General features: G+C 45.7%; 1 protein-coding gene across 1 annotated transcript in view; it reads left to right on the top strand.

The window, feature by feature from the left end:
* sema4c (sema domain, immunoglobulin domain (Ig), transmembrane domain (TM) and short cytoplasmic domain, (semaphorin) 4C) overlaps window positions 1-27,094 on the top strand; it is a gene marked incomplete at its 3' end in the record, with an annotated part of 58,006 nt that overhangs the window by 12,206 nt on the left and 18,706 nt on the right. The window contains exons 2-6 of the mRNA XM_080739375.1: window positions 17,161-17,315; window positions 22,920-22,982; window positions 24,166-24,264; window positions 24,785-24,881; window positions 26,929-27,048. Of these exons, the coding sequence (XP_080595501.1) occupies window positions 17,161-17,315; window positions 22,920-22,982; window positions 24,166-24,264; window positions 24,785-24,881; window positions 26,929-27,048 (534 nt within the window). The remainder of the gene's footprint in view (window positions 1-17,160; window positions 17,316-22,919; window positions 22,983-24,165; window positions 24,265-24,784; window positions 24,882-26,928; window positions 27,049-27,094) is intronic.

Below are 27,094 nucleotides of genomic sequence, written 5' to 3'. Positions count from 1 at the left end.
AATAAAAAGAGGAATACGTGGAGAGAGAGAGAGAGAGAGAGAGAGAGAGAGAGAGAGAGAGAGGGAGAGAGAAGCGATACAAGAAATAAAAATCACACCCGTGTGAAGTGGAGCTGTGTGTGTGTGTGTGTGTGTGTGTGTGTGTGTGTGTGTGTGTGTGTGTGTGTGTGTAGATCATGTGTACCGATTTTTGTGACATTTGAAGAAAATATGTAGGAAAAGGAGCAAAAAGTGTGTTTTGGAGAAAATTCAAGATGGCGGAAAATCTATCCTGGCGCAAATGGGCGTGGCCTATATGGGGAGATGCGTCTTGACCCAAGGAATCCAGGGAAAAAAGAATTTTAATTTTCCGATCCACGGTTCAAGAGTTACGGGGCAAAACGTAAAGTGGGCCGTTATAGCGCCACCATGAGGCCGAGTGATGTAATTATTTTTCGATTAATTCTTAAAATCATTATGAATCTCCTCTCCGAGGTTTGAAACTGTAGCTCCTATGGTTTACGAGAGAAAAATACTTGAAAGTGATTTCTTGCATTGTCCCATTATAAGTCAATGGGGACAATTAAGCGTTGTTTTTTGCCGATTACGTCGGCATGGTAAGGCGGATCGGAACGAAAGGTAATAGAACACCATTCCCGGCCGAGCCGCACATTTTGATGTATATATTGCGCGAGTGGCGTAAATGGTGCGGCACTAGTTACGCGCCGAAGTCAGGCTACATACACACAGACAGACACACAGACAGACCCACACAGCCACGTATAGGGAGCCTGTGTTTCACACAGCTCCAAAAAGAGGAATACTTGGAGAGAGAGAGAGAGAGAGAGAGAGAGAGAGAGAGAGAGACTTGTGTCGATGTTAACATGTAGCTGCTTGGACACCACAAATGAACCTTGAAACTTAAAAGGCCAAAGCTAAATGTACGCCTCATGATTTACACAAAGAGAGACAGAGGTAGAATGAGAGAAGGAAAACCAGAGCCACAAAAAGGAGGGTGGACCATTCTCTTGACCTCCATAAACTCTCTGTCTCGCTCATTCTCTCTCTTTCCCTCTGTCGCCCGTATCTCTGAAAACCCTCCAATTAGGGTAATGAGTGGTTGAAGAGGGAGGAAGTAGGAGAGGAGGAGGAGGAAGGGTGAGGGGCAGATCACATTACGTCTGTCTGGCACAAGTGTCAATCAGCCCCTGACCATTTTCTGATTGGTTTTTCGTGATTAACAGACCGGGACGTACATGTGTCATTCTGAAGTCAATTTGTTTGGGGAGCACTTGTTTTTGGTTCATTCAACGACTTTACAACAAAGGGTTTACAACAAATGCCTTTCTTTTTTTTTCAATAATATTATATAAATATAAACGCCATCGGACTAAATACCTCTATCGGACCATAAAATAAAACATTATAAACACAGGGGTGAATTAATATCCGCAACAACAACAATAGAAAGTTAAACAAATACAAAAATGATCAACGATTATTAAATGATTAACGATCTTGTCCATCAAGGTTATGCTTGATGACTTTTTTAAATCACAAGCAGGCGGGCTGACAGCGAGACCTCGAGGTTCATGAGGCATGCTCAAGCACGCCGTTAAGCAGTACCCGCGCCGAACAGCCCATGGTCTCGCGTGTCGATGAGCGAGCCGTCCAAGTTGGCAAGCCGTGGTGGACGGGATTGATTATCACATGAACCAAAACAAGCACTCCCTCCGTGTCTGTCACAGCACGAGGGGTTTGGTTTTGGCTCTGATATAGCAAACACACACGGGGACAATGTCAGGGCCCATAGTGCACTGCTGCTGTTATACCGTTATACTGTCGCTATCAAGGATAGTGTAGTGTTGTGTTACGGTATTTAATTACCGGTTTTGGTAGTTTTTGGTTTTATGTCAAATACCTTTTTTTATGTGAAAAAATATAATTCCTTCGGACAGTCGTGCTATAAAGATATAGCACAGGATGTATAAAAGGAATTATATTTTTTCACATAAAAAAGGTATGAGCCTCTCTCTCTCTCTCTCTCACTTTCTCTCACTCTCTTGCTCTTTCGTGCACTCTCTCTCTCTCTCTCTCTCTCACTTTCTCTCACTCTCTTGCTCTTTCGTGCACTCTCTCTCTCTCTCTCTCTCTCGCACACACACGCACGCACACACACACACACACACACACACACACACACACACACACACACACACACACACACACACACACAACATTACAAAGATGGAGAGATTGGCAGGTATGAGAGGTTCTGTGTAGTAAAACAAGGTCAAATGTAAGCTAATGTGCAACGCCACGTTGTCCTAGCAGCACAAATCAGAAACAGCAATGCACACGCATTTGAAGATGACGCATCACTGCAAGGTTGCGTCGCAACCACTTATCACAAAGATGGATTCACCACAGAATACATCGTCCTGTCCCATAACATTTTACCACTTTAATTGAAAAGCTCCACAAGGAGACTGCATGCGATTTCCACAAAAGCTCAGTCAACTGTCCTCTATCCAGACTCATCGACTGCACTTACCAGTTAATATAAGTACGGTATTGAGTAGCATATACTGTATAATATTGATTTAAATATCAACATTGATCATCTCAGCCAGCTGAGACGATCAATGATATGATGGATTATTTTAAAGTGCCTTTTTGTGTGCATTACCCTTTCACTGCTTTCATTCCACACGCATGCCACACATACAAATGTGAGATTTAAACAAATTTATTGGAGGATTTGTTCCCAAGTAACTTACTTTGTCAAGAGTGGACACTCCTTCATGTTTGAATAGTTTTCAATCCAAAATACAATGCTGTAACATATGGCAACATTGATTAATGCACCATTAACAATTTGTACGCCAAACTCGTTCAGTAACGAGATACGTCCACTAGAGGTCGCTCTGCCAAAAGGAGTTGTCTCGTTCAGGAACGAGACAAAGGGTTAACTTGGTTACATGGAGCTGCATGCATCCTGTGTTGTCAGTGAAAGACCCTGGTCCATACATCATAACATAGCTCGCAGAGAGACAAAATGGCGCGTCTAGGCTGCATTGATTTCTATTCTATGCTGAAACATAAAAAGGGCTTTATCTATGAATAAGGTGCAAAGAACGCCAGGGAAGCAGAGATCTGATTATTTTCACAGCGACACTTTACCGCGATGGGCGGCCCCGGTTTGGATTTTAGTTTCGCGAGCGTTTGTAAACAAATGGTTTATTGTCATACCTCCAGACAAGGTCCCCCTATGGGATAACCAGCGCCATCTGGCGCTGCAACAGAGTAAAACTCATAAGCTCCCGTACGAGAAATATCATTTGTCGGTAGGGCTGTCAATCACAAACGAGGGCGCCGCCCCCGAGTGTATAAAAGCCCTGCGGGCTATCATAACTTCCTCTTCCGCACCTCTCTGCTAGCGACGGAGACGAACCGGAGCTAGAGGACTGCGACATGGAGGAGTTGGACACGGAGGGTGAGTACTCGGAGGAGGACGAGTCCTCTTTCCCCTCCGGACAGGGCGGAGGCGCGGCCAGGGTGGTTCCTCATGCCGAGGCTTCCATCTCCGCCGCGTCCTCCCAAGCCCCTTCTGCCTCTCTCCCCCCTTCCATGCCGGCTGGGGCGAGAGGGGCAGCGGCGCAAGACCCAGACTCCATCCCCATGGACGAGCTCTCGGTGCTGGAACGCGCCACCATCCGTTGTGGCCTGGAGCTGCCACTCGGAGACGCGCCACTCGGACCACGGGCTAGGATTCCCCTCCTTGGCCAGGATGTGGATTCCTCTCCCCCGCTTCGGATGGAAAAGCTCCCACTGGTCCCAGGCTTTGCAGAGGCCCTGCATTCAACCTGGACTACACACAAGGACCCCCCCAAGCTCCCCTTCCTGGTCGATTGCCGCGACGCAGAGAAGGCGGGAATCCCCTTGTGCCCTCCCATGGACAAGCTGATGGCCCAGTCCCTGGTAGGGAGCCTCAAGCCTAGTCATGAGCGGACCGGTCCTGGAGGCCGTCCTCCCCTCAATCTGGCCGTGGGTAAGAAGCCTCCTGGGTTTGCCATCGCCTTTGACGACAAGCAGTCTTCAAGGGTGAGGAACTCTTACAGATCGTCCGCGCTGGCAGCTAGGACGATGAACGCCACCCAGCTGCTGCTTTTCTCCACCAGGCGCCTCCTCAGCGAGATGCGGGAGGTGCCTGACGTGTTGGTGGAGGAAATGGACAAGTCGCTGCGCATGCTGATGGACCTGAATGTCCACGCAATCGAGTGGCTTGGACACGGCATGGATTATTGCATCCAGGCGGAACGTGCCAGGTGGCTGGACAAGGTAAAGTGTCCTGGCAGTTCCGGAGAGGAGACCGAGAAGGTCCTGCAAGACCTCCCCGGCCATCCTTCCTCCCTCATGGGCGGTGGACTGGAGCTTCTCCGCCAGGAGGTGGCGGATAAGAAGATCACTCTGGAGCTCCTGGGAGCCACGACGGACCCCCAGGTACCCAGAAAGGAAAAGAGACAGGGACGGAGCAAGGCCCCTGGTCAGGCTGACAGGGGGCGCTCTACCTCCAAACAGGGGAAACTGAACAATCCCCCTAGGACCCCCTCTTCTTCCTCCGCGGGACCCCCTCACACTGCAGCGGGGGCTCAGGCCCGCTCTCAATCCCGCCACCCTCCCAGGCACGGGATACCGGCCAGCTCCCACAAAGCCCGTGGGAAGCCGCCGCGAAAGTGACACTGGACTCTGGCGGGGTCCCCCTGAAATTTCAGGGGACCCCCCCTTGCAAGCGCAGACGTTTGGACAATACGAACAATTTTTCTTATGCCAAGAAATCAATGTTTATTCCTCCTCTGTGCTCTCCTCCAGTGCCTGTAATAAAAAGTGTGTTGATAAAACAATGCCTGTTTATTTCAAACCCACCTGCTTTACTACAGACGACCCCATTTTGCATGAATTTAACCAGTGTAGAGAAGTCCAGGCTGGAATTTCTTTCCACTGAGAAAATATCGCTTCCTCCAGTCATGCAGACAGGTTACAAGCAGAATATTTCTCTTTGCAAAATGTTCCCAGACAAGCTAATTCCTATTCACAGTGGTATGGTCTCACTAGTGTGCAATACCCCTCTGTCTCCACCGAGCGGCACTGTTATGCCGACTCTAGTTCAGGACAGGAGTTTGGTCTTAGCGTCAGGGAAGAAGCCAACACATATCACCCAGGGTCGGCCTCGTCTTCCCGCAAGGAAGCATATAAAGGCCTTAGCACAGGTTATAAACGTAAATACAATTCCCCGAGCCGGGGATTATGTTACTTATGCGATGAACCCTGTCCCCCGGGCTCCACGTTGTGTGTCGCATGTATTATTAACAAGCGAGGCTTCTTGGAGGTCACGTGTTCGTCTCCCACCGGATACGGAAATAAGCGTACCGGAAACGGAAACGCTCTTTCCGCCGGTGACTCCGCGCCTTCCGGCCCGGCGTCTAGCGGATACGGATACGTGCCCGGATACGGAACCTTTCCCTCCCGGCCCAGTAGTTCCGCTCAGGCGGTACAACCCCAAGGCTTCTCCGTTGCTCAGCAACACGTTAGCACAGTGTGCAGAGCAATGGAAACGTTGCAATCCGAATCACTGGGTGTTTCGGACGGTGACGCGGGGTTACAGACTACAGTTCGCGAAAAAACCCTCCCTATCCAGCAAGGTTATTTATACTCGAGCCCGCGGCTTGAAGGCGGATGCCTTGAGGGAGGAGATAAGCTCACTATTGCGCAAGGGCGCTATAGTGGAGTTATCACGCGACCAGAGCCGTTTAGGCTTCTGGAGCCGTTATTTTCTGGTTCAGAAAAAAGGAGGGGGGCTGCGTCCGATTATGGACTTACGTGCTCTGAACAAGCACTTGAAAAAGTTCAAATTCAGGATGCTGACGTCAGAGTCACTGATGAAATCAGTGAGACAGGGGGATTTCCACTGTTCAGTGGATCTGAAGGACGCTTATCAGCACATCCTCATTTATCCCCCACACAGGAAGTTCCTGCGGTTCGCCTTCGAGGGGCGCCTGTACGAGTACACGGTCCTCCCTTTCGGTCTTTCTCTGAGCCCTCGGGTTTTCGTGAAAGTGACCGAGGCAGCCATTGCTCCACTGAGGCATCAGGGAGTCAGGCTGGCGAACTACATAGACGATTGGATGATTTCCGCCGCCTCCTGCTCAGAAGCGGCGCGCCATACCAATCTGGTGTTGTCACACCTGAAGGCCTTGGGTTTCAACGTCAACTTTGGCAAAAGCATGTTGTTACCCTCCCAGCAGATTTCCTTTATAGGAATATCTCTGGACTCGGCCACCATGTCCGCTCGCCTCTCCCCGGAGAGGGTGGACAGGTTTCTGACTTGTCTCGGCTCCTTCCGACTGAACCAGGTGGTCAGGTACAAGGAGTGCATGAAGTTGACTGGGCTGATGGCTTCAGCAGTGCAACTTCTGCGTCTGGGCAGGTTTCATATGAGACCTTTCCAGCGGTGGTCACTGGCGCTCAGGATTCCTTCCCTGCAAGGGTACAGGAAGGTGACAGTCAGCCAGGTCTGCATGGACGCTCTGGTCCCATGGAGGGACCAGGCGTTGTTGACAAGTGGGGTCTCCATGGGCGAAGTGGTGTCACGCAAGGTGATCACCACAGACGCCAGCCGCTCAGGGTGGGGCGCCACCCACGAGGGGCGCTCAGCCAGGGGTCTTTGGACCCAGGCCATGTTGGAGTACCACATCAACTATCTGGAGTTAATGGCGATCTACTTGGCGCTCAAGCATTTCGAACCATTTCTCCGGGGTTGCCATGTCCTGGTCAGGACGGACAACACGGCGGCCCTGTATTATCTCAACAAACAGGGCGGCCTCTCCTCGCGCACGCTGGATCAGCTGGCGCGCGAGATGACCCTCTGGTGCTTGCCTCGGTTGAGGTCCATCAGAGCCTCCCATGTCCCGGGCCTTCAGAACGGCGGCGCCGATCTGTTGTCCAGGGGGGAGCCTCGTTACGAGGATTGGTCTCTCCACCCTGCGGTGGTGAGGCAGATTTTCTCCAGGTTCGGTCGACCGCGAGTCGATCTCTTTGCCTCCCAGGAGAACGCGAAGTGTCCCCTTTACTTTTCAGTGAGGGGACCTTCTCCTCTGGGGATGGACGCGTTTGCTTACGAATGGCCACAAGGTCTTCTCTACGCGTTTCCACCCCTGGAACTGATTCTTCCCACTCTGGAGAGGATCAGATGTTCCAACCAGGAGGTTCTTCTGGTGACACCATCCAGGGGAGTGTGGAGGTCTCTGATCACCCCACTGCTCTCTCGACCCCCTTGGCGGCTTCCCTTGCTCAGGGATCTGCTGCGCCAGGCAGGGGACGAGATCTTCCATCCAGACCCACGGGGCCTAGACCTGTGGGTTTGGCCCGTGAGAGGGAGAACCTGCTTGCAGCAGGCTTCTCACCGATGGTTGTAGCCACTATTCAGAGTGCTAGAGCCCCCTCTACTAGGGCTGTGTATGATGGAAGGTGGAATGCCTTTTTGGACTGGTGTGAGCTACAGGAGCCACCTGTGGTGGCTCATATAGCTTCGGCCCAGAGGGTGTTAGATTTCCTGCAGGACCGCCTGGACCTTGGTCTGGCGTTCTCTACACTGAGGGGTTATTTAGCGGCTATTGATGCCTGCCACCTGGGGGTGGCAGGTAAAGGCCTTTCTAAAATCCCTGAGGTGGTCCAGTTCATGCATGGTGTGGACCATTTGAGACCTGTGACCAGAGCCTTGTTTCCTGTTTGGGATCTACAAGTGGTTCTTGAGGGCCTTTGCAAGGCACCCTTTGAACCGATTGGGAGGACCTCTTTGAAACATTTAAGTTTCAAAACAGCTCTTTTGCTTGCCTTGTCTACGGCTAAGCGTGTGAGCGACCTTCGTGCGCTCTCTGTGAGCCCTGATTGTATGAGGTTTCTCAATAATGACTCCAAGGTTCTTCTAAAACCTCATTTGAGTTTTATTCCTAAGAACCGGGTGGTCCCGAAGGAACCTGTTGTTTTGACGGCTTTCCATCCTCCTCCGTTTGCATCAGAGGAGGATAGGCGTCTTCATTGTCTTTGTCCAGTCAGGGCCCTGAAGGCCTACTGTGATAGGACGGTGGACAGCAGGTCTACTTCTCAGCTTTTCGTGGTCATGAATGCCCGTCAACGGAAAGCGGTGTCCAAGCCCACTCTGTCGAGATGGCTTGTGGATGCTATTAGGTTGGCTTACACCCGGTCTGGGTCTGAAGTGCCGGAAGCACTTAAGGCCCACAGTACTAGGGGTGTGTCTACCTCTTGGGCTTTGTCCAAAGGTGTCTCCATTGAGGAGATTTGTGCAGCGGCGAATTGGTCTTCGCCGTCCACCTTTGCGACCTACTATCACCTGGACGTTGCGCCTTCTGCTATGGCGCATACGGTTCTGGGTGCTGCTGCCCTTCCTACTATGTAGTGGGGCGGCTCTCTCCCCTTCCTGAGATAGCATGCTGCTGTCTCTAGGATACGTGGGGGGACCCTGAGTTTTTCCCTTATATTATTGCAATTTTATAAGGTGGACCTGTGTCTGCCCTTAGTGCATAAGGCAGGCCTCGGTCTGTCAGGGTCTTTTTCTGTCTGAACACGCCCAGGCCCTGTGGGTCTGGGTCGGATCAGTCCTGAAAGGGGTCACGTCGGTTGACAGGACCTCCTTTCCGGGTGTGGTTGGTGTGCACGACAGTCTTGTCGGTTCATGACTTCTCGGGGAGTATATGAGTCCCATAGGGGGACCTTGTCTGGAGGTATGACAATAAACGTATAGGTTCCGAACGGAACCATGTTTATTTAATACCGGAGGACAAGGTCCCCCGAATAAAGCCCCTCGGTTCGCTAGTTGCGGGCGCAGAGGTGCGGCTTTAGAGGAAGTTATGATAGCCCGCAGGGCTTTTATACACTCGGGGGCGGCGCCCTCGTTTGTGATTGACAGCCCTACCGACAAATTATATTTCTCGTACGGGAGCTTATGAGTTTTACTCTGTTGCAGCGCCAGATGGCGCTGGTTATCCCATAGGGGGACCTTGTCCTCCGGTATTAAATAAACATGGTTCCGTTCGGAACCTATACGATTATCCTCCGCAATCGTCAGTGGACACTCACGTGCACACGCACAAAGCTTCCGAGGCTCTTGAAAATTAAAGCGTAAGTGAACGACGGCAGCAGCAACAGCTTGGCTTCCCATGTGTTAAAATGGATGTGGCCCTTTTTCCCACGTTTTCTGGGTGGGCCTTTTGCACACCAAGGCCCGCCCCTACTCTATCCTGATTGGGCACCTACTATCAGAACGTAGAACCATTTTGTTATTATTTTAATTAAAGGAAATCACCTAACTCTGACCATGTGAGTGCTACAGTATGTTCTACCACGTTGAGCAACACAGGCCTGCTGGTCTGTTTCTCTGTGTGTGTCATAACCACCACTTTTATACGGCTTCATAAATCTTAACTAGCTTGTCTCCAGCCTCGTACCGCTCGCGGCTTTACAGTAAGACCGGGGAGAAAAACCTCACTTGTGGCGTCGAACAACTCTTCATAATGCCCTCACCACCCCACTGAGTCAAGGTTTTTTCCATCCCTTCGCTTTCATCCTCTTTTATTCCTCTTGTTTTATCCCCCCCTATCCCACTTGTTCCCTGATTCTGTTGTATTTAATCTGGTTTTCCCACTTCCTTTCTATGTCTGCCCCTCCGCCCACTCATACAGTACATCTCTCTCTTCTCGTCTCTTCTCTCTTACGGTATCTTATCTTCTCCTCTCTTTCTTCTTCTGTTCTTGTGTTCTTTTGTTCCATAATCACACAATCACTTGTCTCTCAGCGGACCCTGATGAAGGCCGAACGAGGCCGAAACGCGTTGGTCGTTTCTTTTAATGCTGCCATGAGCTGAATAAACTTGTTTTCTACCTTGAACTGAACGGAGCTGCCTTGGATTTTTCTTAGTTCCCCACTTTATCAGTGCACTGTTTTCTGTTACAATGGAATGGAACTAGAATCTTTTTTGCCTAAACACTTGTCTCTCTACCTCATTTGCCTCTCTCTCTCTCACACGCTCTCTCCGTTTCTCTTTTCTTTTTTTTACCTGTCCTCTCTCTCTCTCGCTATCTCTCCCTCTGTTCCTCGCTCTTCTCTCTTCTCTCTCCTCCCTTCCACAGTCTCCTTCCACCATGCACCACGCTATTCCATCTCTCTCTGTCGCTCTCACCTTCTCTCTAAGTCTGCCAACCTTGCTGTATCTCTCCCATCACATGTAAATAAATGACAAGCTCTCTCCATCTCATTGTCTCTCCCTGCTCTCATTCTGTCTTCTGCACCGACTCCTCCGTAAACACGGCGTGTGTGCGTGCGCGTGTGTGTGTGTATATGAGCTTTGTGTGTTTGTGGGTAATATACAATGTCACTCTTTCTCATGTCTCTCTCTGTGTCTCTCATTCTTTTTCTCTCTCTCTGTCTCATTCAGTGTGTTCAGTTGCTGCTTCAAAGTCCTTACTAAAATAGGGCCTTTAATTATAGTTTGCAGTGCAGGCGGCTGGGCGGTTAGCAGCTATAAGCGGAGGCTGGAGTGTATTTATAGCCGAACCTCGCCTCTTGAAGGCCCGGCTCCCTGGCACACTGAAGGAGGCAGATCACAGAGTCCAAGGCCCGGTTAGAGGCTTCTCCTACCAGCCGTGAAGCGGCTGCTTTTGTCCCTCCCTGGCTGGAGGTCAGATAGTAGTCCTCCTGCATGGTCGGGTTCAGTTTGGCTTGGCTTGAGTTGGGTTTGGAGGAATGGAAGGGTTGGATGGTTCGTCCGTTGGTAAAGCCGCCATGTGGCCCTGAGATGACTCACGCCGAAATACACACGCGCGCACACACGCGCATGCACACACACACATTTGCACATCTGCAGACTTGGCATATAAAGACACACACACACACCCACATACACATACATACACGACACATGCGCAAACACAGACACATTCACAAAGATACTCCTCCACAGTGGCTGTGGCAGACACACTGCAGATCAAATACCAAGACAGATATTGTGCAAAGAGACAAAGATTCTGGCAATCCTCCATTTCAGTTTAATTTCTCACTCTCTCTCTCTCATACCCTGTCTTTCTTCCTCAGCCAAAGTCATTTAAAAGGCTTTGTTTGTTGGCATGCCAGGCACATTCTTGCGTTGTCTAAGTGGGCTACAAGTGTGATGCTAACATACAAGAACATAATGAACATAATGCAGTGGCTCAGGATGTGGCCATAGCTGAATGGGTAGAGAATAGGGGTGTAACGATACATTTTAACAGCGATACACATCACGATACATGGTTAACGATACGATACATGGACGATATTGGTTCATTCATGGCGATACGATACGATTCGATTAAATGATTTAAAATCGATATAGTAACTATTTAACAAAGAAATAAAATCAGAGTAAAACCTGTAAAAGATCTATTATTATGGAAGTAAACGCTGTGATTATCTAGCAAATACATGGACATTATATTTCAACACATACCGGTATGGACAAACCCACCTTGACATGAACACAGAGATTACACACAATTATCAATAGACCAAGAGTAGCCATATGGAATGGAAAAGTAATTAGACCCCTCTTTTGAAATTTTCCTCTGAAAATTGCCAAAAACAAGGCACAAATGCTTAGTTTCCATACAATCAATTATTTGCACTGCAAAACGATTCGATACCGATTACCGCATTTTAAAACGATACAATACGATACAAAGACAAAACGGTACGATATTTTGCTTTTACAAACGATATAGTAGATCATTGCAGATTAAAATCGATTTTTCGATTCAGTTACTACATTGTTACACCCCTAGTGCTCAAGTGAAGTCTGACTACTTGGGCAGCAATCAGCAGGGTGAAGCCCATAGCCTCTAATTAGATGCAATCTATTTATTATTATTATTAGAGTGGCCACTTGGGAATAGAAACATTCCTGGTTCATTTTGTGGGTTTGTGACCTTGAGCAAGACGGTTAACCCTGAACTGCTCCCAATGAGCAGGTTTGTCCTTTCTTCTGTAATGCTTTCTATGAAGGCACTTATATTGCATAATTTACCATTTAACCAGTAATGCTGCTACACACAGCCTAGCAAGCTCTTTTTCTACCTTTATTGACAGACACCAGTAAGGAAGTATAGACATGTTTATCCTATATGGACAATCGGACATCGCTATCATTCACTGTGATGTTCTTGTTTTAGTATTGCTGCTATTCTTCTGTATTATTATTGATTTGTTCTTCTTGTTGTTTTACTACTGTATTGCTGTGTTGAGGAACCAAATAAACCAAAGGATTACCTACACAAGATGCACTGATAAAAAATCTTGAATCTTGAGACATATGCTATAAAAAACTTTTTTTGTGCATAAACCAAATACATTTTACAGAATCAGACACACTCACGCTCTCACACACACACACACACACACACACACACACACACACACACACACACACACACACACACACACACACACAGACACGCACACGCACACGCACACACACTCGGTTCCGCAGAACTGCAAGTGGATTGTTTACAGATATTTGTGAGGTTGTGATCCTCTGATCATATGGGTTGCTGTGGCGATGACCTCAGAAGGGCTTCTCTCAGAGCAGCCTCTGTGATCTGTCCACTCTCCTCATCTTTCTGATGCTCTGCCCTGCTCCTGTCGCTGTTGGCAGGAAACCTTGTATGTCCAAAACCATCCCTTTCCAAGATATATAAGTAAATTGTGAAAATAGGGTTCCACAAGCTCACAAAGCGCTGCATGCTTGGTAGGTATGCTATTTTCACTATTTTGTGCGACGCTCTTGTATGATGAAGAAGTAGGGAATTTGTGAGAATAACATAAGAAGTTGAAATATGGAGATACAAGGTTTGTCTCCGGCAGCAAGGTTCTATTGCTCTTGTTGGTGTGTGTTCCTCCTCCTCCGCTACCATCATTACGGTGCTCTCGGTTTCTCCTCCCCGTGCTGGACAGTCGGGGGGAAAAGTACTCAAATTTCTTACCTAAGTAAAAGTATCAATAACTCAATGTAGAAATACTATTATTATTATTATTACAAAACCTACATTAACCAATTAAGTGAATATAAGTGTGTAGATCTGCGATTTTCAAAATAGTTTGACACATTTAGAAATGTCTTAGTACTTTTACTTTGGTACTTTATGTTTAATTTGATGCTAATACTTTTGTACTTTTACTCACATTTAGAATTTACCTGTAATAGAGTAAGTAGCCTATTTCTAATTTGGTATTGCTACTCTTACTTAAAGTAAAGTTACTCTGTTAACCTGTCAACTTTTCCACCACTGCCCTTTGTCTCCTCTGTTCCCTCTTTCATTTGTTTTCTCTTTTCTGCCCATTTCGGCTGGCTTTCCAAACTTTTGTCTCCAGCATCAAAGGCCTTGTAATTTAGTCCACTCCGCCCTCGGACATGTACTCATGCACACAGTCATAAAAGACATCATGTACTCATGCACACACTCATAAAGGACAAGAAGTACTCAGATGTTTTACTTAAAAAAGTAGCAATATGGTTTAGAACAGGGGTCTTCAACAGAGGGCCAGGGGTCCTCAGAGTTACTGGGGGCACCAAATCTTTGTGTGATATATACAGTATAAAGATGTTTGGTGTAGGGGGGGAGAAAGCCGACCAAGTACAGTGCCAACGAGTTTTGAGTGTTTAAGTTGTTAAACGTCTGAAAATACACATTAACATGAATCCAACACACCACTGATGATAGTGCTGTCAAACAAGTTAGTAAGTCTATGAAGCTATCTATGAAATAGATGAAAAGGTTTAATCTGCAGCACAATTTTATACAATATGTAGTGAGGGTCCCTACTTAATCTTTCTCTCTCAGAAAACGGCCCCTGGTTTAGAAGGTTTGGGGATAAATGGGACATTCTGAGTAATGGGTAGCATACTATTAAAGTAATTAATACTTAGCACTACTACTAAATATATGCCAAATATTTGTTGTTCATTTACTCAAGTAAAAGTTTGAATACAGGACTTGTATTTCCACCTTGGCTCATTTATACTTTTATTTAAGTCTATGAGCAGCCAGGTAGTGTCAGTGCTGCCCCTGTGTGGTGGTAGTAGGTAGTACATGCATCATAATGACAGTAGATCAATGAGCAGGAAGTTTCAGTGCTGCCCCTGGTGGTAGTCCGTAAGTGGTACATGCATCATAATGACTGCACCTAATGAGCTCAGAAAACAAACTACTGGTACAGAGATTTACACTGCAGTATGCAGTGCGTGTGTGTGTGTGTCTCTCTGTGTGTGTGTGTGTGTGTGTGTGTGTGTGTGTGTGTGTGTGTGTGTGTGTGTGTGTGTGTGTGTGTGTGTGTGTGTGTGTGTGTCGGTGTGTGTGTGTGAGTGCACTGGCAGGTATATGCGCGTGTGTACATAGCGGTATGTGTGTGTGTGTGTGTGTGTGTGTGTGTGAGAGAGAGTGAGCGTGTGTGCACTTCAGTGGCAGTATTTGCATGTGTGTACGTGCACGCGTGTGTGTTCTCTAGTAAGCGTGCCACACTTTTTAGTGTGGAACAGCAGATGTGCTCAAATCTCCCCTGAGGATGTCTACTCTCGCTCTCTCTCTCTCTCTCTCTCTCTCTCTCTCTCTCTCTCTCCCTCTCTCTCTCCCTTCGTTCATCTGTGTGTCTCTCTCATCCCTCAGTCTTTGTCTAGCTCATTCTCTTATCTCTTGTCTCTCTTCTCATCCATACATCTCCAGCAATGTTTATACGCCATTGCTCTCTAGATACAGTAATAAGACAAGTACTTCAATATGTTTTCCCGCCTGTCTGCATTCTCCTCCCTCTCTTTCTTGCTTCCCCTGAATTCGCATGCACGCGTGTCGTGCGCGTTCTATCGTCTTTTTTCCGGTCTCTCCCTCTCACCTTTTACATACATGTACACACATTTGTATTGTTATGCCTGTATGGAGCTTCCACTGATTCTCATTGATTACATTCTTTCCCCAAAGACTAGCCCTATAGCAATAGCCCTCATCACTCCTTAACACTGTCTTTAACCACTTGAACCCCAGCATCCATGGATGCTGGGGGGGGGGGGATTGGCTAAAAATAGCCAATCTACATTACAAGCTCAAAACGCTTCGCCACGCGAGCCGTTCTGAGCTTGTAGATCAGCTATTTTTGACAGAAGAAGAGTAGTCCATGTACAAAGACAACTCATTCAACTCGTCCAGTTTACCAAGTCTAGAGGGTTTAAGTGGCTAACTTAACCATAATAATAACTCCAAGCACTAACTCTAAAATACAAGATTTGAATTGAAAACGATTTACCATACGGTCGATGATAGAGGCCAGGAATCTTTCGCTACCTAATGTCGCTATCGGCATCAGCCAGAGAAATCCAGTATCGGTCAGGCTCTGCAAAATAAGTAGAACTGCAAACCTCCTCAATGCTCAAGGACTTTCCTCACCTTTTTATCCTTGAGAGGAGAGAAGTTCCAGAACGAACACACAGACGACACCTCCACCACGAGCAACCCACTTCCTCTCCTCTCCACAACCTCTCTCGGTTCCAACTAGGCCACTCATCACCTGACCACTTTTAGCTTTCCATAAATCATATGCAACCCTCGCCGCCTCTCCCTGGAATTCAGCGGCTATAAAAAAAACACAGCCAGGGAAAGGGAGTACGTACCGTATGTACATTCATTCTTCAGAGGAATATTATTATAATTCCATTCACGAGAGTATATTTGTGCCAGGGGCCAGGTGTGTCAGCGCTGAAACACTGGGGTCCTCCGGGAGGAGTGCGATGGAGATAGGGAGAGAGGGAGGGAGGGAGGGAGGCCGGGGACACAACAGGTGACAAGAGAATGGATAATGAAAACTAAACGCTGGTCGCTAAGCCTTGCTCCCTGACTCTTTCACTTTCTCCTTCCGTCTGTCTCTTGACTCTGTGACTCACTCTGACTCCATCACTCTCCCTGTCTCTCTCTCTCCCTGTCTCTCTCTCTCCCTGTCTCTCTCTCTGTCTTCCTGCCTTTCTCTCTCTCTATTTCTTCTTGTTTGCTACTCTTTGTAAAATGTGTGCATGTTCGTGCGTGCCGTGCGTGTGAGTACCGCGCGTGCCGTGTGCGAGTGTGTTTGTCCATGCAAGTATGTGCGTACAGCATTTGTGTTTGTTTCCGTGTGTTTGACTGTAGAGGATTTTGCATTGTTATGATAGTGCCTATCAGTGCTGTAGTGGTTTTGATGCTTTCAGATGCAGATATCAACAACATGACCCAATACTGCCAGTCTTCTTCCTGTGTGATCCCCTTTGTTGTCTCCCTTTCAGCTTCCCTGTATTTTTGTCTGAACAAAAATACAAAAGAAACCTTCGTACAAAGAAAATATCCATAATAATACTCTGCAGTGTTTTGTCAATTCAGTTCAAATCTTTATTGTGCTGTTCTGGGGTGTTGATTTGGAATACAGTTTATGACATAAAACACATATACTGTATATAGAGAAGCACCAAGATCAGTAAAGTGGTCAACAGCTCAGTGTAATGCAAAATGCACTGATCTCATACAAGCTGCATTGTGTTATGTGCGCTGAACTGTAAACACAGTTATGATAAATGGGTCTGGTCTGCCTGCGCTGCGGTTCACCAGAGCCTGCATGTAGACAATTAGTTAATTTCCCCACAATTGTTTGTGCTGGTTTCAGGACAGGGAAATCAAATGCAAATGCATTTACATACACAAACAAATAGTAGGCTGCAAACAGACAAATCTAGTTTAAGCAGTGGTTCCCAAACGTATTAGCTCGAGACCCAAAGTACAAATTTCCCCGGGACCCAAACATACAAAAACACATTATGAATTTAGCACTTAAACCCAATTGCCGACCTACAAGCTCACCATGTTGTGATTTTGTACATTTTTCTTCTCTTTTTTTAATATAAACATTGTTTTTATTGGAATAGACATTCAATTTAATTCATTCTATCCCTCTCTCCATATCTCTGTTCCTGTCTGTGTGTGTGTGTGTGTGTGTGTGTGTGTGTGTGTGTGTGTGTGTGTGTGTGTGTGTGTGCGTGTGCGTGTGCGTGTGTGTGTGTGTGTGTAGATGTGCTGGACAGCATGGCGAGGTTCAGCTCCCCGGGAGTATGGAACTACACCATGGTGACACTGTCAGAGCACGAGAGGGTCCTGTATGTGGGGGCCCGCGAGGCCCTGTTCGCCCTGGACCCTAACAACATCAACAGACAGCTACGGCCACAGGTAACACACACACATGCACATTTCAGTGCACTATAATTGATTCTACTGAATGCAAATGTTCTTAATACATAAGATTCATTGGTAATAGGTCGCCAGTAGGGGTGTAACGATACATTTTAATGGCGATTCGATACACATCACGATACAAGGTTGACGATACGATACATAGACGATATTGGTTCATTCATGGTGATACGATACGATTCGATTCAATGATTTAAAATCGATATAGTAACTATTTAGCAAAGAAATTAAATCTGTGTGAAAGGTGTGGATAGTGCAGGTTTTAATTATTATTATGGATATAAATAAGTAAACACAGTGATTATCTGCCAAATACATGGACATTGTATATATTGACAAACCCGCACCTTGACATGAACCGATAGACCAGTGTAGCTATATGGAAAGGAAAAGTAATTAAACCCCTCCTTTTCATTATTTCTTCTTACAATTGCTAAATACAATGCACAAGTAGGTAGTATCGATACAATCGATTCTTTGCACTGCCGATTCGATACGATACAAAATAAAACGATACGATTCTATTTTAGCTGTTTTCATTTCGATATACTTCGATTTTTTAAGTTAAAAACGATATTTCGATACAGTTACTGTATCATTACGGGAAAGTCCTGTTCTGGCGAAGCCCGAACTGGCGAAGTGGGGATTTGTCTCCTACCGTAGCGATCTGGCGAATCGATTGTCCACGACACTGCAAGCGGCGCGAAGGCCAGCGGACCTTGGTTCTGCTCTTCGCCCCCGAGCGCCGCAGGCGCGAGTGGCCGCGAAGAGCGGGCCAGGGCCGTGCGGCCGGCGGAGCGCCGCGCGAGTTACGAAGCCGTGGTGAATGCAATCGTTATATTTATGCCCAGGCCGTAAGGCCTGGGCAAGCGCACGATAAACGCCCTGTCCAGAAGACGTTCGCCAGATCGCTACGGTATCGGACATTTCCCCACTTCGCCAGTTCGGGCTTCGCCTAAAAGGTACGTGCCCATCATTACACCCCTAGTCGCCAGCCTTGCATGGTTCCCTCCACCGTCGGTGGGTGAATGTCTGTGTGACTGGGTGAATGTAATGCACATTGTAAAGCTCTTTGGATTAAAGCGCCATATAAATGCACCATTTGTGTCATATTTTGCAAGACGTTTGGTATTTTCCGGACGTCTCATGGAAGAAAAGCCTTGGTGCCCTTACAGTGCGGGGGTCGCAGAGTTCTCAACAATACATCTGTGGTTCAAAGTTATCCGGCGATGAGTCACACAGAATCATGGCAGAATGTGTCATAAATTATCTATCTAGTTACATCACCAGTCACTAAGCCTTTGAGGAGAAATTGATATTATACCATCAATATTGTCAGTTTTGTTGGATACAAGCATTTAATCTGGGTTAGAATGTATCTAAAAATGCTAAAATATGTTTTCCTGCTTGAGGGATAGTATTGTAACAGAATGCACCAGCAGCCAATATGCAATCCATCTCAGTTTAATAGAATGGTTTTGAAAACGCCAAATGACTTGCCTCAACAAATTTCATTAGTTACAATGAAGAATAGTAAAAAAATATCACTGTTCTTCTCAGCAGACAAGTCGCAGGCAATGAACTTGACATTTCATATTCCTCCCCATGAGTCGCAGGCTCACAGCTCACTGCTATAGCAAGGTTCAAGTTGCAGACACAGTTTATATTATGTTCATTCTAATGTTGATTGGCATAAATGGAGTTCTTTTGCTTCATAATTGTTAATACCTCCAAATATTACACTAACGTGGTCAGGGTGGGAACCCATAGGTTTGTGCATAATTGTATTCTCCTTGTTGCATTTAGTGTTACATGAAATATGACCTGTGTGTTTTAACTGTTGATGAAAACAAGAAAACAAGATTTCCAGGGATAGAAAATGTGTAATTTGAGGGGGAAATATTAAACCCTTATTTCCATTTGCCTGTGAGGTAAGACAACAGCTGGGGCTCAACTGGCTACGGAATCACAATGACGCATAGCAAATGTTGAAATCGTCAAATAAATATGTTTTACATGCACAGATTACCAACTACAATGCTACTTTCACAGGAGGGTATATCCTGGTTTTAGAGACAAACACATTCTCCACTTGATCTGTGGAGAGGGCAGGATTATAATAAATCACACCCGTGTGAACTGAGCGGTGGTCGTGGGGGGGGGGGGGGGGGGGGGGGGTGCCTGTGTGTGTGGGGTATGTGTGTGTGTGTGTGTGTGTGTGTGTGTGTGTGTGTGTGTCTGGCCTGGCCTGAACAACAGCGCCCCTCCCTTAACATGTGTGGTCAAAAAAGGTACTTCAGGCTACATACAGACACGCACACACGCACGCATACACACACGGCCACGTATAGGAGACGGTGTAACCACCGCTCAAAAATGTCCAGAAGACATAATAATGTCTTGTTGGATGCCATATTTTCTGCCCAAATTTTGAGAAAAAAGAAAATGTTATGGGACCTTTAACTTGGTGTCCCTATATTGGGCATGTTTTTTTATAGGCAAATATCTTTTGAGATTTTCGAAGACAGCATATCTCCAAGCTCTCTATACAGTGCGATGTAAAACCATGCAAGCTTGTCCATTATTTCCCCTATTTTTGCACAAAACCGTTGTGGCTTATGATGGCTTATTAAGTAATTTAACTTGAAATGAACAATCCATAGTCCGGATATTACAGTGCACTGGGATCGTCAGCTTGCTGAAATACCCAATACCTCAGAGATGCATAGATAAGGACTGAAGTTCAGGGCTCAATTTGTCAAAGAATGATTGTCTGAAAAGGTTTGTGTGAGGGGAGGGCACACACACACACACACACACACACACACACACACACACACACACACACACACACACACACACACACACACACACACACACACACAGACAGACTCATATTTACATTGAGCCGCCTCAGTGAGTCAATCTGTTTGGCTGTGCTCTCTCAATTGTTGTCTATTTGGATCAATACTGTTAAAACGGTGTGATGAAGGAGTAGGGGAGAAGGGCTGAGAGAGAGAGATACACAAAGCTGCCGGCTACATACAGGGGATTGTTATCTGATTTAGCGCCGGCTGCAAAAAGCCTTTATTAGATGTGCACACACCCACAAACATACATGGAGACAAAAACTTGTGGGCAGGTACAACAACACTAAAACAAACAAACAAACAGTCAAACTACCTCTTGCCACAAATGCACATACAAACAAACTCTCTCTCTCTCTCTCACACACACACACACACACACACACACACACACACACAGAGTTACCACAGGGGGTCCTCCAAATCTTTGTGTGATACAAACTTTTTTTTCTCCTTTTTTATATGCATGCACTTGAACCCTAGTGTCCATATCCCGAGAACTTTAGCCAAAAATAGTTGTGAGCTTGTAGATCGGCTATTTTCGGCAAAGTGGTTTGAGGGGAAAAAGAGCAGACCAAGTACAGAGTGAAAGCACTGAAAGGTCAAGTGTATTAAGTATTGACGGTTCAAGTGATTAAATATCTGAAAACAGAAATTGACATGAATCCAACATACGATTGTGCTGTCAAACGATGAAACTATATGGAATCTATGAACAGGTTGTGGGGGTCCCTGCTTCACCTCTCTCTCTCAACTAAGGGGTCCTTGGCCTGAAAACGCTGAAGACCCCTGCAGTAGTAGATTTTGTAGCGTAGCGCGTAGAGCGTTGTGAGCATGGAGCACATATGTTGTCAGTTCCCTTGTTGAGCGGCAGAGGGATGGAGGTATGTAATACAGTGTGATGATGGAGGGAGGGGTGACGATGGAGGGAACATAGAAAAATGAGCCAGGATGTAAAGGGAATAGTCCACCTGTCTCTCTGTGTCCCTGCATCTCTCTCGCCATCTGCCTGTCGCTACCTCGTCATCCTTCTGCCTCCTCAGCCCTTTGTCTCCTAGTCTTGCTTCCTTTATCTTTGCCTCTCATGTTTTTCTCATTTTCCTGCCCCTTTTCTGTATTTTTTTTTTCTGTTTTGCCCATTTTTCTTTGTCTATCTTTCGTTTCTTTTCGTTCTTTCCATTAGTCATGTCACATACGTAATCGTTGTTGTGGGGGCGAGTTGCAAACGATGCCTGCGTCATTACTTACCATGAGTATGACAGTCCATCGATCTGAATCAAGATCTGAATCAATCTGTCGATTCAACAGACAACAATTAAATATAATTGATGCAATGGAAAATATAGATTCAGATCATTATTTCAACACACATTACTTCCTTCAGTGCTCCTTAAGCTTCTTTCCTTGAGTAATCATGCAGTTTGTAGGTGGCAACTGCCTTCTGGAAAATACTGTGGGGGAAAAAAGAACTTTTTCCTAAGAAAAACACAAGCAACATGAGTGATGCCTTCAGAATGTGTTTCCCTTTCACTGGAGCACACTCTGAACTTAACCTTGTATTTTTCCTGTTTGGATTTCATATGATTAAGATTGATTTCAGTTCACGGTTATATATTTAATGCAATCTACAGCCATTCTTACAAATCAAAATACTTACAATTACCCATCATGAAGGTAGAGAGAAAGCTATAATCAACATGTGCTTTTAACATGCAATGCTTTTTTTCACTCAATGTTTTTGGAGCTGTGTGAAGCACAGGCTCCCTATACGTGGCTGTGTGGGTCTGTGTGTGTGTGTGTGTGTGTGTCTGTCTGTGTGTATGTAGCCTGAACTTCCTAAACTTCGGCACGCCACTAGTCCCACAGTTTTGCCACCACACACTCGCGCCATATGTCAAATCGACCGGCTTACTCGGGAATCGTGGGCTATTACTTTTCTAAGAGAAAGGTTCTATAGTTCAATTGATATTAATTTATTAGTGAATTAATTTTCCCCATTGACTTATAATGGGAATCGCAAAAACTCACATTCAATTATTTGTCTCTCGCAAACCATAGGGGCTAGAGTTTCAAGACTTGGAGAGGAGGTTCATAATGATTTCAAGGATTAAATAAAAAATAATTGTGTCATTTGGCCGCATGGTGGCGCCATAACACCCCACTTTAGGTTTTGGCCTGTAACTCTTGAACCGTAGGTCGGAAAATTAAAAATATTTTTTCCCTGGATTCCTTGGGTCATGACGCATCTCCCCATATAGGCCACGCCCATTTGCGCCATGATAGATTTTCCGCCATCTTGAATTTTCTCCAAAACACACTTTTTGCTCCTTTTCCTACATATTTTCTTCAAATGTCACAAAAAACGGTACACATGATCCACACACACACACACACACACACACACACACACACACACACACACACACACACACACACACACAGCTCCACTTCACACGGGTGTGATTTTTATATACTTTTTCAAAAATGTGTGATATCTGCAAATATTGAATCATTTGGCAAATCAAAATGGTATGGTATTGTAAGGTTGTAATTTACACTCACAGTACTACAATAGTGTGTCACCCTAATCAACTCCATTATCTTCCTCTCTCTGTCTCTATTCTCTCTTTACTCTCTACTCATCTCCCTTTGCTCTCTCACTTGTGCCCCCGTCACCCCCGTCCTCTTCCTCTTATCTCTGTGTGTCTCTCAGATTGACTGGCCGGCCCCCCAGGATAAGAAGAGGGAATGTGCCACCAAGGGCAAGAACAACCAGGTACAGTTCTCAAGTTGATCTCATTGCAGATTCAAAATCACCCCCCTCGTTTTTATGCCTTGTTCACAGCCTTGACCTTGACTAAGCCACACACAGTGCGTTTTATTATACGCCACAGAGATCCATCTCTCCCCTGTCTCTAGCCTCTCCTCTCTCCTGTACTTTTGTGTAATGGCTTGCCTACCGAGACCCTGTAACTAAAAGGTCGGGGTTTGGTTCCTAGTGTGTGCCCCCACCCCCCTTGACATCATCACTGTCGGGCAGAAACCTTGTATCTCCATGTTTCAAAAGCAGTATGTTCTTTCTAAATTAAAGCCCTACTTCATCATACAAGAGTGTTGCACAAAAGTAGTGAAAATAGACGATCTACAAGCACACAACGCCTCACACCTACTAGTTTGATTCATTTATAAAATGATAAATACAAAACGAACGGTTTTGGACATACAAGGTTTCCACCCGACAGCGACGATACTCTGGAATACAGGTTTACATAATAGTTCTGTATGTTCACTCTCTCCTGCTGGGTGTCATGCTTCTATGTTTTTATACTATGCATTATCTGAACACTACATAGAGGCTGCCAGGAACCTTTCTCTCCCATTTTTCTCTTCATTTGTGTGTGTTTGTACACAATAAATAAATGAACAAATACCTACATAAATAAGTCAATCACAAAATGGCCATAATTGCAGATGTTGTGATGTACATATTGTGTTCCGGTTGGAACATCGGTATGGATTTGGATGTGATGCTTTGCATTATTCATTGCTCCAGTGCACACTGGTATACAGCAGCATCTGTTCTCAATTAATTTCAATTGAAAGAGTTTTACTCGTTATATTGTAGACAGAAAGGCATTAAAGCAGCACTTTAATATAAACAAGTGGAGTCAAATTATTGTTAATTATCTCTCTCTCCTACTATCTCTCTCTCTTTCTTTCTTGCCAACTGCCATCAGACTATACAATTTACATGTATAAGAACTCTCCCCTTGTGTATAGTCATGGATCGACTTGAGGTCTATTGTGTTTGTGTCCATGCGTTTGTTGTGTCCTTGATTTTTGTCCAATAGTTTATCTATGTGTTGTCACACTATGCTGCTGCAACACCTTAATTTCCCTTCGGGGATTAATAAAGTATATCTCATCTCATCTCTCTCTCTTTGTGTGTCCATCGACAGACGGAATGTTTCAACTACATCCGTTTCCTGCAGAGCTACAACCATACACACCTGTACACCTGTGGCACCTATGCCTTCCAGCCCAAATGCACTTATGTGGTGAGTGTGTGCGCGCATATACTTGTGACACTAGAAGAGCATATCGCCGTTGTCGGGTGGAAACCTCGTATTTTTGCGAAGTAAAGCCCTGCTTCACCATACAAGGCCATCGCACAAAGGTAGTGAAAACAGCAGATCTACAAGCACACAACGCCTCGCGCCGCGAGGCGTTGAGTGCTTGTAGATCGGCTGTTTTCACTAGTTTAAATACTAAAAAAAATGATAAATGCAAAACCAACGGTTTTGGACATACAAGGTTTCCACCCGACAACGACGATATGGTGAGAGCTGAGGCCGTGTTTCAAACAGAACTCACGGCTGTATTCTCTCACACACTGACCACTGACCAACTGTCTCCCTGCCTGTGTGTGTGTGTGTGTGTGTGTGTGTGTGTGTGTGTGTGTGTGTGTGTGTGTGTGTGTGTGTGTGTGTGTGCGTGTGTGCTTGTGCACGTGTGCTTGTGCGCGTGCGTGCTTGTGTGCGTGCCTGCTTGCTTGTGTGCGTGTGTGTGTGTGTGCAGAACGCAGACTATTTTGTGCTCAACAATGGCGCCCTAGAGGATGGGAAGGGCAAGTGTCCATATGATCCTGCCAAAGGTCATACTGGCCTCATAGTGGGTAAGTGCTCATCTTTTTCTCTGCGTGTGTCTGAGTCTGTCTTCAACTGTATCTATGAATGGTTGACTGTATCTTCTACTAAACACATTGAGTGGGTGGATGTGAATGAAACAGTTGTTTGCATGCATTATGTTGGATCAGATTTGTGTTTGCACAGTAATACTCCTGTACACCTCCTGCACATTAAATCTAAGGCGTCATCGTGATATGGTGTTGATCATTTGTTTGTGTTCCTACTGCGATACAAATATGAGTAAATGTGGACATTGAATTTCTTGCACACTTTCTCACTCTGTGCCAACAACTGTTTACAAATATCCTTGGGGAGAGTAAATGAGACTGCTTAAACATTTTTGCAGTTTGAATAAGGCAAGGCCAGTTCATTTGTAAAGCAGATTTCATGTATAAAATGAAATATTTCCAGCTTCATGCATCATTAAGTGAATTTATCTTAACAGCACCTGACTCTAGTCCTTCCCCAGACTGCAAACCTTGAGCAAATAAATGAAACATGTTTATTGCCAGCAACATGACATAACTGGTTAATAATAATAGTGGGTTTATTCTTGTTTTGTTCTGTGATATAGTGATAACAGTAGTTGGAGGATCACACCTTTATACTTACTTAATTACTGCCCTTTATTTTGCAATACTGGCATGTAGGGTAGCTTATTCTGCCTATATTTCTTCCGAAGTACAGGCTGTTAAGCGGAAGAATTTTAAAGCAGCAACAAAGGACTTCCACGGCTGTCTGTTCTTGGCCAGTGTCTTTATTGTACCCCAGGTGTGATGCAGGGTCTTCAGCTCTTTTACACCCAAAGGTCTTTACACTCTGGGAGCGTGACAAATACACAATCCAAAAAGGCAACAATTCATCTAGTCCAGGGGTCTTCAACAGGGGGTCCGCGACCCCTAGGGGGTCCGCGGAGGTACTGCAGGGGGTCCGCGAAATTATTGCTAAAAAAAAAAAAAAAAAAGATTTCAAAAAATGTTTTTTTTTTTTCACATTTATGTTAAAAAATAAACCACGATTCTATCCATTTTGAATAGCTTGAATACATCCTTACTATGCAATTGACAGATTGTTGATATTATTGACATTGGTTCTCAGTTAATAAGTAGTATGTTTAGAAATGGTAGTGGTACGGCCCACCCTGCTCGCTGTAACTTGTACATGTTTAAAATAAAAAATATGTCGTAGCCCCGACCCCCCCACCCTACGAGGTGGTAGGGGGTCCCTGCTCCATCTCCCCATCAGTTTGAGGGTCCCCGGCCTGAAAACGTTGAAGACCCCTGATCTAGTCGTTGCCTGTATGCCATTCACACAGGTTGATGCTTTTATTCACGGTGAAAATACGACCTTGTTTCGAGAAAGAATACTGTTGCTTTTTTTTATTGGCGTTCTGTGTGGATGTACTTATGACACAAACAACTGCTCAATAAACACTCCTGTTGTGTAAACACCATAGTTTATACTTTGACGTATGACGGTGTCACAACAAACGGTGGAACAACAACTCTGGATCAGAGTCCTGTCACAGGTAGGGTGACCAGATGTCCCGGTTTCAAGCAGCTTCCCTAGTCCTGACGAATATCTCTAAAACACTACTACGTCCCTGTTTTAATTTATCACGGTTTTCGCCACAATTAAAATAATAATAGTTGTTTTCTGCGGTTGCATAGACGTTTGTCACGTTCTGTTCATGTACGTGCTGCTCACGCTTAACCAGTCCGACAACATGAACAATGTGTTACATGTGTGCGTGCATGAACGTTCAAAACAATGGGTGCATAAATGACAAATTGATGGGTTTCAATGAGTTGAAAATATGGTTACCCTAGTCACAGGGGGGGTAGAGGTCTATGGTTAGCCTGGTTAATAAACCAGACCGCACAACATCACCCCCTGACGGTAGTGAACTGTGTGATAGAGGTTGGCACCGCCAGGCTAGTCTAAGGTGCCCTGATGCCTGAATTATATTTTGTTACACACAGGTGTCACACGTTGAACTTCAACCGGTCTCTCTCTCTCTGTCTGTCTGTCCAGATAAGGAGCTGTACTCTGCCACTCTCAACAACTTCCTGGGTACAGAGCCTGTGATCCTAAGGAACCTGGGACAACAACACTACAGCATGAAGAGTGAATACCTGCCCACCTGGCTCAACGGTAAGACAAACAGAGGGAGGGTCATTGTGAAAGAGATAAGTAAAAG

Source organism: Nannobrachium achirus (genome assembly GCF_963921795.1).
Source record: "Nannobrachium achirus genome assembly, chromosome: 12".
Taxonomy (NCBI): domain Eukaryota; kingdom Metazoa; phylum Chordata; class Actinopteri; order Myctophiformes; family Myctophidae; genus Nannobrachium; species Nannobrachium achirus.
This window is presented reverse-complemented; position numbering and strand designations above follow the sequence as displayed.